At 44.3% G+C, this 12,222-nt stretch overlaps 1 protein-coding gene across 4 annotated transcripts in view; it reads left to right on the top strand.

The window, feature by feature from the left end:
* Positions 1–12,222, top strand: part of LRP6 (LDL receptor related protein 6) — a 105,663-nt gene that overhangs the window by 63,169 nt on the left and 30,272 nt on the right. For all 4 annotated transcript variants that reach the window (XM_079975085.1, XM_079975086.1, XM_079975087.1 and 1 more), the window contains 3 exons: positions 9,370–9,586; positions 10,714–11,003; positions 11,804–12,030. In XM_079975085.1, the coding sequence (XP_079831211.1) occupies positions 9,370–9,586; positions 10,714–11,003; positions 11,804–12,030 (734 nt within the window). The remainder of the gene's footprint in view (positions 1–9,369; positions 9,587–10,713; positions 11,004–11,803; positions 12,031–12,222) is intronic.

The raw sequence follows: 12,222 nt of genomic DNA on the forward strand, positions 1-12,222 counted from the left end.
CAACCCCTAAAACAGCAATTAGACATGAATTTTAATATCTAACGAGGCCATTGATCCATAAAATGAAAGCAATAGACCAGGCTGCAATCTACTACCCAGTATAAAAACCCTTACTGCATCCTGCCCAGACCGTCCTGTGCCCTGTGAGGGAATGCCACAGCAGTCACTTCTGGGGCCGAGCCGCTTGGCGTTGCTCTGGGGCCTGGAGTGGCAGCTGCGCAGGCGACTCCCGGTACCAGGGAAGTGGGTGGTTGCTGCAGCAGCACAGCCTTTGATGCTGCAGTGACAGCGGCGGCAGAGGGACCCAGTGCCAGAGAAGAAGGAGGGAGAGAAAGAGAGACACGCACAAGAGATGCCAGCTGCCGTGCGCCAAAGCGCACTTTGGAGAGACCCCTGTTGGGACTTGGAGAGGAACGTGAGGGGGGTGTCACTTGTCCTTAGGATCCTGTGGCAGATAGAGCCGGGAGGGCCAGGGAGGGGAGTCCGTGGCAGCGAGCCCAATCCGGGTTGAGTTTCCTTTTGCTTTGCGCACACCTCCCTCCCCAAGGAGTGGAGATTATCGGTCCGCCTTCGGCCTCCTTCTCCCCCGAGGTGCGCTGCCTTAGGGACCTCCTTGCGAGTCAGCCTGGCGGCTCCACCGTGTGCACTGTTGCCGATGTGGACTGGCAGCAGCTCACCGGGGGTTTGGGCAAGGGATGGGCTCCCTCTTTTCCCACCAGCCCTGTTGGTCTAGCCTCTTCGCCCGAATTTTCTCGAAGATAATGATCACCCTAGTGGCGCACCTGCGTCTACAAGGTGTTCATATTTATCCATTCCTAGACCACCTGTTACTCTTATGATTCTCACAACCTCAAATAAAAACTAGGTGCATTTAGAGATACATGAGGATTTTGTCCAACCTGCATTATTAAGTCACCCAACCAAACTTCCAAGACTAATACGCGGATCAGAATTCAGTTTTATTACGTCTTCAGATTCTGCGCTATAGCTCTTGTTAGGATTTTTTTTTTAATGCTCATTTTATGATAAATTGCTTTGAAAACAATGTGAATTGATGTTATTGTTTTAAAACAATGCAGATCAATGTAGAAACTGAAATAACACACGTGAAACTGTCATCAGGTATGGATTTGGGGTAGCACGACTGGTTCAATTGCACTGGGCGCACAGCTTCGGGAGTGCTGAAACTATAATGTAGAATGGAGGGGGGCACGGGGCACCACTGAAATTTGAGACCCCAAAGCCCACCACTGCTGGCATAGTCCATAAATAGACTGTCCAGAAATAGGTGATCTCTAGGTGCATTGCAGAACTACTGGATGATAGTACACAGCTATTACCTTGCAAAAGGAATATCCCCTTGAATCCCCATTTTACCACAGCAGGCTGGTTGAAGCCACATACTGCATTACGTCTATATCACTCTGTGGATTTAAAGGGTCTTGGCATCAGAGTCAGATGTGGAGGGGAGCAGAAACTGGAGTAGGATGAGTAGCTCCGTTTGCCTTCGTTTTCTTGGTGTGCAAAAATGGTTGTAGGATTAAAAGAGAATGAAAATTTCTTTCAATTTACGAAGGCAGAGCATCATCTCAAACGCTTGTTATGATGCATAGTTTAACCAACGTTAAATATAGCAACCAAGTTGCTATATTTGGTTAAAGTAAGCATCATAACAATGTAACCATGTGATATACAACACTACAGTGGTACCATGGTTTCCAACCACTTTGGATTACAACCGTTTTGGATTACAATCACGTCAAACCCGGAAGTGCGTGTCCCTTTTTTTGGATTACAACCCATTTTCTTGGATTACAACCAATTTTGGAGGGGAGGCCCCATTGGTGAAAGTGCGCCTTGGGTTACAACCTGTTTTGGTTTTACAACCGGACCTCCGGAACGGATTATGGTTCTAAACCAAGGTAAAGCTAAAGAGACCCCTGATCATTAGGTCCAGTCGTGACCGACTCTGGGGTTGCGGCACTCATCTCGCTTTACTGGCCGAGGGAGCCGGTGTACAGCTTCCGGGTCATGTGGCCAGCATGACTAAGCCGCTTCTGGCGAATCAGAGCAGCGCACGGAAACACCGTTTACCTTCCTGTCGGAGTGGTACCTATTTATCTACTTGCACTTTGACGTGCTTTCGAACTGCTAGGTTGGCACGAGTAAACCAAGGTATTGATTCTGAAAACATATAATGAACCTGGAGGCAGTTAAGTTTTATATGATTTTGCATGTAATATATAAAATCTTGGAGTGCTATAGACTAGAACAATAGGAAATTATTTTAAAATACATAAAGTCACCTTTTTCTTTGCACATGCAGTATTAGTCATATAATAAGCTTGCCATATCACTAGAAAAACAGGGGATGTCTCTTGCAAATCCAGATTTTGCGTGTGTTTTTTAACTGCTGCATATGTGGTTTTTTATTATTTTCTTTCAGCTTACTGATTGATGCTGCACTGTTGCATAGCCCCCAGATAGTAAAGCACCAGCGGGGGGGGGGGGGGGTGTGCTAATGGAGACTGGTGGGGGGAGGTTCAGCAGGGAGCTTTTGTTTCCATTTTATCTGGCAGCCTGCAGCAGGCAGAGGAAAGCTGTGGCTTCCTCATTTATCTCGATCAGGTTTCACTGATAAACGTCTATTGAATTGGATGGCTGCTGTTGTGCTTACCAGTGGGGAAGATTTCTCACTGACTTGCTACAGGTTTAAAGCATATTTTCCCCTGCTGTGCCATGAGGTTAAAAATGTATGATATGCTCTGTTGAATTGACTTCATATTTATTCATTCCCAGCTCTAAGTTGAATATGAGTCGGGGTGAGGTTTTTCCCCTTTGCTTGTGCTGGTCACGTATGCTACCCATCTTCAAAGTATCTAGCATGGGTGTAGCATTTATATGTGTGTTGTGCATTTTTGCATATTAAGAGCAGGCTATATACCCTTGCAACTAACTCCCCAGCTTTTTGCATATGCATATGCTTTTTCTTTTTCTATTTATTATCTAACCATTCTCTGTTTTCTATTAATTACTTTGTTCTTCTCTCATCCAATCAAGATAGAAAACCATGCACTAACACCCTGACACTAACACACCAACCCCCATTGTCTTTAATTTTTAGTACTTTTAGCAAGGGGTTTTTCACTCAGATGTCTGAATCTTGCTCTGCCATTATTTTCCTCAGCTTGATGATTATACACAAAGAAAATGTTCCCCCTCAACATATGCATTCAATCCCTCAGAAGCCAGATCACTACCCTACTGCAAAAACCTTTCCTTTTAAATTCCCTCCCTGAAAGAGGGTCTTCCACACATTGTACCCAGAGAAATAAGGGTTTGCTTAAAGGTTAAGTCTACTGGCAAGTGCACCCTTATTCATTGTCAGAAATTTAAACGTTGCAAGTGCTTATCCATTTCTTGTATGCCAGATTTAGGAAGCCATCGGCTGCCAATCTACCACCTATAGCTTACCAGTCCACTTCAACGAAGTGTACTCCTATAATTGTTCTGGGTTCAGTTGAGATTTCACACAACAGTAATTTGTAGAGCAAGATAATTTTTGCATCAACTTTCTGTTTTTATTAATAAAGATACTGCTTCTACTAACAGAAGCACATTGGCTCGTAACATGCACAAACATATAGCCTAAAGTAAAAAATAGTGATTCTTAGACTTTACAAAGTCTAGATATTCACATTTCAGTAGTTCAAAACAGGAAGCGTTTTTCCATGTCTAGGTCTTGCCCACTGTTGTAAGTTGTTGGCCAGCATAGGTTCAGGCTAGTGAGCATTAGGAGCTGGTATATTCATACTCCAGAGCACATTTCTATAGTTTATGAAATAGTAAAATAAATAGTTTCTGATAATCTAAGCATATGAAGACTCCTTTAAGGTAAAGGTAAAGGTACCCCTGCCCGTACGGGCCAGTCTTGACAGACTCTGGGGTTGTGCGCCCATCTCACTTAAGAGGCCAGAGGCCAGCGCTGTCCGGAGACACTTCCGGGTCACGTGGCCAGCGTGACATCGCTGCTCTGGCGAGCCAGAGCCGCACACGGAAACGCCGTTTACCTTCCCGCTGGTAAGCGGTCCCTATTTATCTACTTGCACCCGGAGGTGCTTTCGAACTGCTAGGTTGGCAGGCGCTGGGACCGAGCAGCGGGAGCGCACCCCGCCGCAGGGATTCGAACCGCCGACCTTTCGATCGGCAAGTCCTAGGTGCTGAGGCTTTAACCCACAGCGCCACCTGCGTCTGAAGACTCCTTTAAAACAGTACAATTCCTTTTTGAACAAGGATGTTTTGGGTTGTACCTGCTGGTTCTGCATTTGCTCTGGGCCCGAGATGGGATTATGTGAACCTACAAACATCAAGGGTAGGGCCAGCAATGAATTATTTTTTTTAAAAAAAAACAATAACTAGGAGGGGCAAGATAGATATCATTAATGTTCCATTTACTATTTTCCAAGCATAATTGAAATTTCTCTTTGTAATGCAAGGCATTTTATGTTTCCCCAGCTCTGTAAATCCTAGACTGTGTAGTGAGGAACAGTAGTGTGCAATGATCAGGTGTGCCTTGAAAACTGAAGTCATTATGTTTTTGCACCTCAGAACACACTCTTAATATTCATCATTAGTTCCCACATTCTCTGCCGAAATATGGGCAGTGACTTAATTCCAAAGGACTTGGGACACACCAGAATTCCCAGTGCTGCCTAAACCGTAGCTGACTACTGTGAGGGGAAATCAGAAGCATCGCCATTGTACCATGCTGCTTTGGCTTACTGGGTTCAGGGGAGGGTGAGAGGCAACATTAACTGGGCTGCCTCAGTGTTGTAAGAAGAAAGTCTTCACTCGCTCTGAGCCAATCAAGAAATCAAAGATACAAAATGTTAAGAGTAGAGTGAAGTGTGCCTCTGCCTCCTATTTTAATCCACCCATCCCCATATCAAGTATTTGGGGAAATTGTCCTGGTTTTTAAACCCCCCCCCCCTTCTCAGAGACTTGAATTATGATGCACCAAGATGGATCCCACGTCGTACCTACTGTTCTCTGTTCCATCCCCCTCTCTCCACAACCCTTTCCAAAAAAAGAGATGAAAATGGATAGGCCAGAGCAGTTGACTCATTGCCAAACTGAGAGCAGACTGTTACACAGTTTGGTTTAGTAGGGGGCCAGAGCTTCTGCAAGTATTAAGGGAAAAATGCAGACGAAACAGATACTCCAAACCTGCTGACTCTTGTAATTCTAGAGCTGGTCAGACTATTTCGAAATGAGCAAATGAGTTTGTATATAGTGTGCATATTAGGTTGTGATTAGGTAGGCATTTCTCCAAATTATTTAAAGTCCCCCTCCCCTGCAGTGGTTATAATCCTAAATCCATTTGCTCTGGTTTGCATGGGTTTACTGAAATCAGTGGTCTCTCTGACTAGTAATAATCACTCATGGCGGGACCAACAGACCTTGAGATTTTGTTGGATATTTAAAAGTTTTACAGTTGAAGGTGGGGAACAAACCAAGAATGAATTTTATAGATTCAAATATCAAAATTGTCAATATTGAAGTTCAATTGAGACAATACATATGAACCCCCTCCATCCTCCTGCACAGCACCTCTCTATGCTAAGCAGAAAACAGAGGAAGAAGCAGAGGAAGCAGGCACATGAGGCTGCAGCTCACACGTGTTCCTCCAAATCATGGTATATTTAGGCTTTGCTTCAGTTGGAGACAAAGGAGTTAAGCCAAAGGATTCACATAAGGGGTCCTAGGAAGGAGATCCAAGCACAGGGAGACAACATGGAAAAATAGTAAAGTTATTTAAGGCAGTATTTAGACTTTGGGTGGCTGATAATAATCAGAATTGCAGAAAAAAATGGTTGTGGACAAGACACAATAGATGGGGCATATCATGAAGGGCTGTGGGGGTACTTACACTTGCTTGGAAAAGAACAGGAGGCAAATAAAAAAAATTGAGAAGTATAACTGAATTGTATGGATAATGGGAGAAGAGAATGATTAAGTTCCAATGAGAAATATTACATGGAAAATGACTTGTATGCTGTTAGCACATGTATTTCAGAGCAGTTTTGCACTTACTTTATGTTACAAACCTGAACTGGAACTTTCAGTTCCTTCTCCTGCTTCTGCTGCAGATGGATAGGACCTGAACCAATGGCTTAAAGTTCAAGAAAGGAGATTCCAACCAAACATCAGGAAGAACTTTCTGACAGTAAGAGCTGTTTGCCAGTGGCACAGACTCCCTCAGGAGGTTGTGGACTCTCCTTCCTTGGAGATTCCTGCATTGCAGGGGTTGGGACTAGATGACTCTCAGGGTCCCTTCCAACTCTACAGTTCTCTGATTCTAGTTGTAATGGCTAAAACAGCCCCCCCCCCTTGTGGGGAGCTTAGTCACTCTAGGAAGAAATGTAGTGTGGGGAAGTCACATCTGTTTTCTGTCTTAGTCTGTATTGTTGCTGTGGTTTGAAGGGTTTTAGGAGTGGCCTCAAAATGTGAAATCCAACCACATAGTGGTTAAAATGAGCAGAAACCACTGGAGACACCAGCTGGATGTAGAAGGGTTTCTTGCAGATTGAGAGTTTTTCATTTTTATTGAAAAAGTAACTCTCCCTAGCACATTTCAAACAAAGTTACTGAACATTCATAGCTGAGCCTGTAATACTAATTTACTGAAGTGTATTTATTGTCTTATTTTCTTTTCTTCCCAAATATACTGTGAATGGACAGACATTTTGTCACCCTGGACCCACCTCTTTTTAAAAATATTATGGGATAGCACTTCCAATTCAGGTTAACAGCAGATTGCTGCAACCTAGTAACCCAATTAATTGCAAGGTTCTCAGTGGCCCCTAGTAAACCTTAAATTACCTGTTGGGTATCTATCTATCTGTCTTGTCTGTCTGTCTGTCTGTCTGTCTGTCTGTCTGTCTACCTTCCTATCTATCTATTTCGTATACACATACTCTTCTTTTCGGCTGAAAAGGGGAGGGATTCAAAGTGTCATACAACAAAAGGGAAAAGGTACAATAAAAGGAAACAGAAGAAGACCAAGCAGCTTAGTAGACAGCTTTTGAAGCTAACTGAGGTGCCAGCCAGTCAAAAGAAGTGTGTGAAAAAGCCACTTCTCCCCTGGTAGTGTTTGCTTCTCATTCATGGTTAAAAGAGGTGCTTTTCAGGTGAGAACCAACCCTTTGTATGGCATAGTGGGTGGTGCTGGCGGGCCTCAATGCAGCTTGAAGAATGAGCCTGCCTGGGTGGTAACATTCTTCCAGATTTTTTCCCTGTGCACATCTTCTTGTCCCACCAGGAATCCATGCATGGAAATCACATTTAAATAGGGCAAGTACACATGTAAATAGAAGCAACTACTAAAAAGCCTGAAAAGCATAATAGACTTCCCTTATAGGCTCTGAGAACTTACGACTTACTTCACCAAACCTTTATTAGGCATTACAAGTATAAAGGTAAAGGGACCCCTGACCATTAGGTCCATTCGCAGACGACTCTGGGTTTGTGGTGCTCATCTCGCTTTACTGGCCGAGGGAGCCTTCATACAGTTTCCGGATCATGTGGCCAGCATGACTAAGCTGCTTCCGGCGAACTAGAGCAGCACATGGAAACGCCATTTACCTTCCCGCTGGAGCGGTACCTATTTATCTACTTGCACTTTGACGTGCTTTCAAACTGCTAGGTTGGCAGGAGCTGGGACTGAGCAACGGAAGCTCACCCCGTCGCAGGGATTCGAACTGCCAACCACCTGATCGGCAAGCCCTAGGCTCTGTGGTTTAACCGACAGCGCCACCCGCGTCCATTATAAAACACTCATACAATTTGGGGCTATGGATGACTTGGGGCTAGATGGCACAATTTCACTTCCATAGAGATAAATTTGGGAAAGATATTAATTGGCTAGATCTGATTCTAGCCAATTAAAATCTAATTCAAGCAACTTCAATTAACTATATTTAAATGTCATTTATGCTATTGAAAAGCATTTACTTTCTCCTTATGTGTATGAGTCTTTGGTAGGGTTCCAGGCTTCAGTCTCTTTACAAACGAAATGTTTTATAATCCAGCTCTCACACATAATTCTTGTTGTTTTAGGAAATAAGAAGTGTGGGATCTACATGGGATTCTGTTGGTAACATAAGAGGAGATGCTCTAGTGTTGTGCACGAAGGGGGAAATCTTTCACAGGATGTTCACAAGAATTGTCTCATACCACTAGGTTTTGTTTGCAAATCACCATCAATATATATAGCATTTTACAGAGGAGCAAAAATACAAAGGGCTTTCAGTCTTAAGCAAGGAACAGACAAGGAAGGTGACCTACCAGATTGACTTTCCTTTCATGTACAGATGTACACACATCTTGTTTTCAAGTTAATCATTACTTATGCTTACATTTCTTGAGGGTATGGATATATGGTGGTGCAGTTCAGCACTCTGGTGATTTTCAGTGAATTCTGAAACATGCCATGGATTTGCAACTTCTGCAAAGGGCAACCTGTCCAAACGCAAAAAAGTGTGTTAGAGAGTGCGGGGGGTGGGGAGTGGGCACTGCTGCCTTTCCATTGCTAGAGGCATGAATACGTCACCCGTATGACATAATTTTGTTAGTGTTTTCTGTAAAGGTGGTGTGTGTGTGTGTGTGTTTAACGTTTATGAGGAATTAAAGCCAAAAGAAGGAAAGAAGGAATGGCAGAGCATCATCTGTATATTCAGTGGATACTTCTTCTGTAGATGGATGCTGTTACAGAAGCCCGTCTCTCTGCTAAGCAGTGGCTAGAGCACATGGGGCCACAGGCTCACACACAAGGTGTGTGTCCCTTTGGAGAATGGAAGACCCAGGGGAGACTGTCATCCACCTTCAGTCTGCATGGAGAGGTTCCAGATCTTACAGCATAGTCATTCCAAGAGGCAGCAGCATAAGCTGCCTGCAGCCAGCGCACTCCAAGGATGGATCTCCCCCTTTTTTCCTTCTTCCCAGAAGCCCCCTTGCCCTCCACCAGAGCAGTTGCCCTGGCAACTTCCAAATCCCCAGTCTCTGGTCCCACCTGGGGCAAGTCTTGTCTTGTTAACGACCCTCAGTGGCTCTCTCATGTTCCCGTGAGGCCCCTAGCTTGGCCGGCTACCCAAGAATCCCTTTGCAGCTTGTATTTCTCCCTTCATACCACAAATACGGAAAATCCTAGCATTTATTAATTTCACCTACATCTATAACAATACTTTGGACTTACATTTAATTTATAATGTTGAGTTGCACAGTTTGAGATTTATTGATCTAAATGGTCTGATAATCATTGCTTTCTAGATACTATCACTTATATTTGTATGTTTGTTTGCACCTGTGAAGGTCATGAACACAGATGGAACTAGCAGGAGAGTCCTTGTGGAGGATAAGCTTCCTCATATATTTGGTTTCACTTTGTTGGGGGACTATGTTTATTGGACAGACTGGCAAAGGCGAAGCATTGAGCGAGTTCATAAGCAGACAGCGGAAAGGGAGATCATCATAGACCAGCTTCCTGACCTGATGGGTCTGAAGGCTGCAAATGTCCACCAGATACTTGGTGAGTAGCCTAGAAATCTGAACTGCACACTATTAGGTTAAAGAGGGTGTTTAGTAATCAGTTGAAAAGGGAGGTGTTTCAATTGAGGAACCTTTCTGCGTGTTTAACCACAGAGTGAGAAAGTGGGGACTTACTTCATAATTTTTTAAAAGCAACAAACTCAGTCAAAAAAAGTCCACGTTAACTTTGGTGAAAAGTTCTTTGTACCACCTCAGTATCCAAGATAAGGGACTAGATCTAATAGCAGCTCCAAACGGCAAACTTGATATTTAATTCACCTGGGGATACCCACCCTTTTCTCCATTCTCCAGAAAGAGAGTGCACGTTATGTTGTACGACAGCTTTCAGTTTACACTGGGTTAATGCCCCAGGGATAGTGTGCAAAGCAAAAAAAAAATCTTACAGTCATAACACATTGGGTTCAATATCAGGTGGGATAACCCAAGTCTCTTTTCCTGGACGCCCACCCCTGTTCCGCTAAATGCATGCAAGTTGCGAGTTACCTGTACAGTTAAGTCCTGGGATTGTTTTTAAACAGCTTCCATAATTTATGCATGAAAGAGAAGGTTCCATAATTAATGCCAAAGAGAAGGTATCCACTGCTCTAAGCAGCTGATAAATGAAACTAAAAATGCAACCCTCAGATTATTTATTTATTTATTTATGCAGTTTTTATAGGATTTCCCCTTAAAAATATATGCTCAAATGGGACACAAGGTAGCACTAGCACGGGATGACAGTAGTTTGAGTCATCTGCCCCTAGTGAGAATGAGGAGGACCAAATGTTGTTTATTGTCAGTGGCCTGTAAAAAAATGGATTCAGAAAGTATCTCTCCCCCCCCCCCCCGTCATCATTTGGCAAGAATAATTACTCCCATATTATCCTCAATTAGCCGCACGGAAAGGCTCCGCTGGTCTGGGAACAGCTGTACGCCATGGCAGCCAGACAGGAAGTGAGTCTGAATTGGTTCAGTCCACTTACGTGTGTGCACGGATAACGTGAGTTAACTCCGTATTGCTGCACTTTTGGGAAACTTTGTGAGCGCCAACAGTCCTTCAGAATCGTGTTTAAGTTAGTCTCACATCAGAGAAGAATCCTAAATGGTTTCCCCCTTCTCTCTTCTTAGGTACAAATCCCTGTGCAGAGTCCAATGGGGGTTGCAGCCACCTTTGCCTGTTCAGGCCTCAAGGTTTGCGCTGTGCCTGCCCCATAGGCCTGGAGCTGATCAGTGACATGAAGACCTGCATAGTCCCAGAAGCTTTCCTGCTGTTTTCTCGCAGAGCAGATATCAGGCGGATCTCTCTTGAGACGAACAACAACAATGTTGCTATCCCACTCACAGGAGTTAAAGAAGCTTCTGCTCTGGATTTTGATGTAACTGACAATCGCATATATTGGACAGACATTTCATTAAAGGTAATGCAGTCATGCAGTCAACACCCATTGACTTCAGGAAAAATTGAGCAAAGCCGCAACATTTTACTAGGTACTTGGAAGAGAGTTTTATCCTGTTGAAAGTTTTGAGAACCAGCCCAAATGTCTGCTGCTTAAGGGGAGTAAAAACACTGAGGATATTGGATGCACCCACTCTTCTGTCCCTTTGGAGTAGGGCAGCCCCATGCAGGACCAGCCAAATACATTTTGGCACCTGAGGCAGACCACGAAACAGTGTCCCCCTCCCCACCAGGGAAGAAGGGGGGAGTGAAGACCTACATTAGGAACAAGGGGGACTAAAGCTCAGGGTCAGGATCAGCTGCCCCATGGATCCTGCCACCTGAGATGGTTGCCTCACCTCTTGGGTGGAGCACAGATACTTCCTCTGTTTGTCGATACAGTGACATTGCAAGCAAGGGAGTATAGATGTACCAGGGTTCCTTGATACAGTCCATACTACAGCTGGTAGCTGTGGGGAATCCTAGAAATCCTTTCTGGCAAGACAAAGGGGGAGTGGAGGATGCCAGGAATGTTTACATGGAGGATATGTCCCCTAGAAGCTGCTTGAGAAAACTTAACCCAGTGGCACCTGGGAGAACCTGTGCACTAAATACTGTGTGAATCAGATGGGGAGGGGGGAGACTTGACTAAGAAGAGCAACATTGCACAGGACCACACGGGAGCTCTAAATAAATGTACTAAAGGAGTGTGCTGTTTACTAGCTTTCATGTGTACGCTCTGTCTCTTGCCTTCCCTCTCTCTTCTGCTACTTCCCATTGCAGACCATCAGCAGAGCATTCATGAATGGTAGTGCCTTGGAGCATGTAGTGGAGTTTGGCTTGGATTACCCGGAAGGCATGGCTGTGGATTGGCTTGGAAAGAACCTGTATTGGGCCGATACTGGAACAAATCGTATTGAAGTGTCAAAGTTAGATGGGCAGCATCGCCAGGTTCTAGTGTGGAAGGATTTGGATAGTCCTCGGGCATTAGCACTGGATCCTGCTGAAGGGTGAGGTGCTTGCTTAATTTTCTGTGTTAAGCTATTAAACCAGATGCTGACTCAATTTCAGCAAGGTTTGAGAAAATGCTGACTGTGCTATGAGAATGATCATTTAGCCAGTGATTTCAAACCTTGCTACCTTTCTGTTCTTCACATGCGTGCTGATGTATCTCTCTATGTCAGTCACAAACCCCTTACATG

The sequence above is a fragment of the Podarcis cretensis genome, assembly GCF_951804945.1.
Source record: "Podarcis cretensis genome assembly, chromosome: 5".
Taxonomy (NCBI): domain Eukaryota; kingdom Metazoa; phylum Chordata; class Lepidosauria; order Squamata; family Lacertidae; genus Podarcis; species Podarcis cretensis.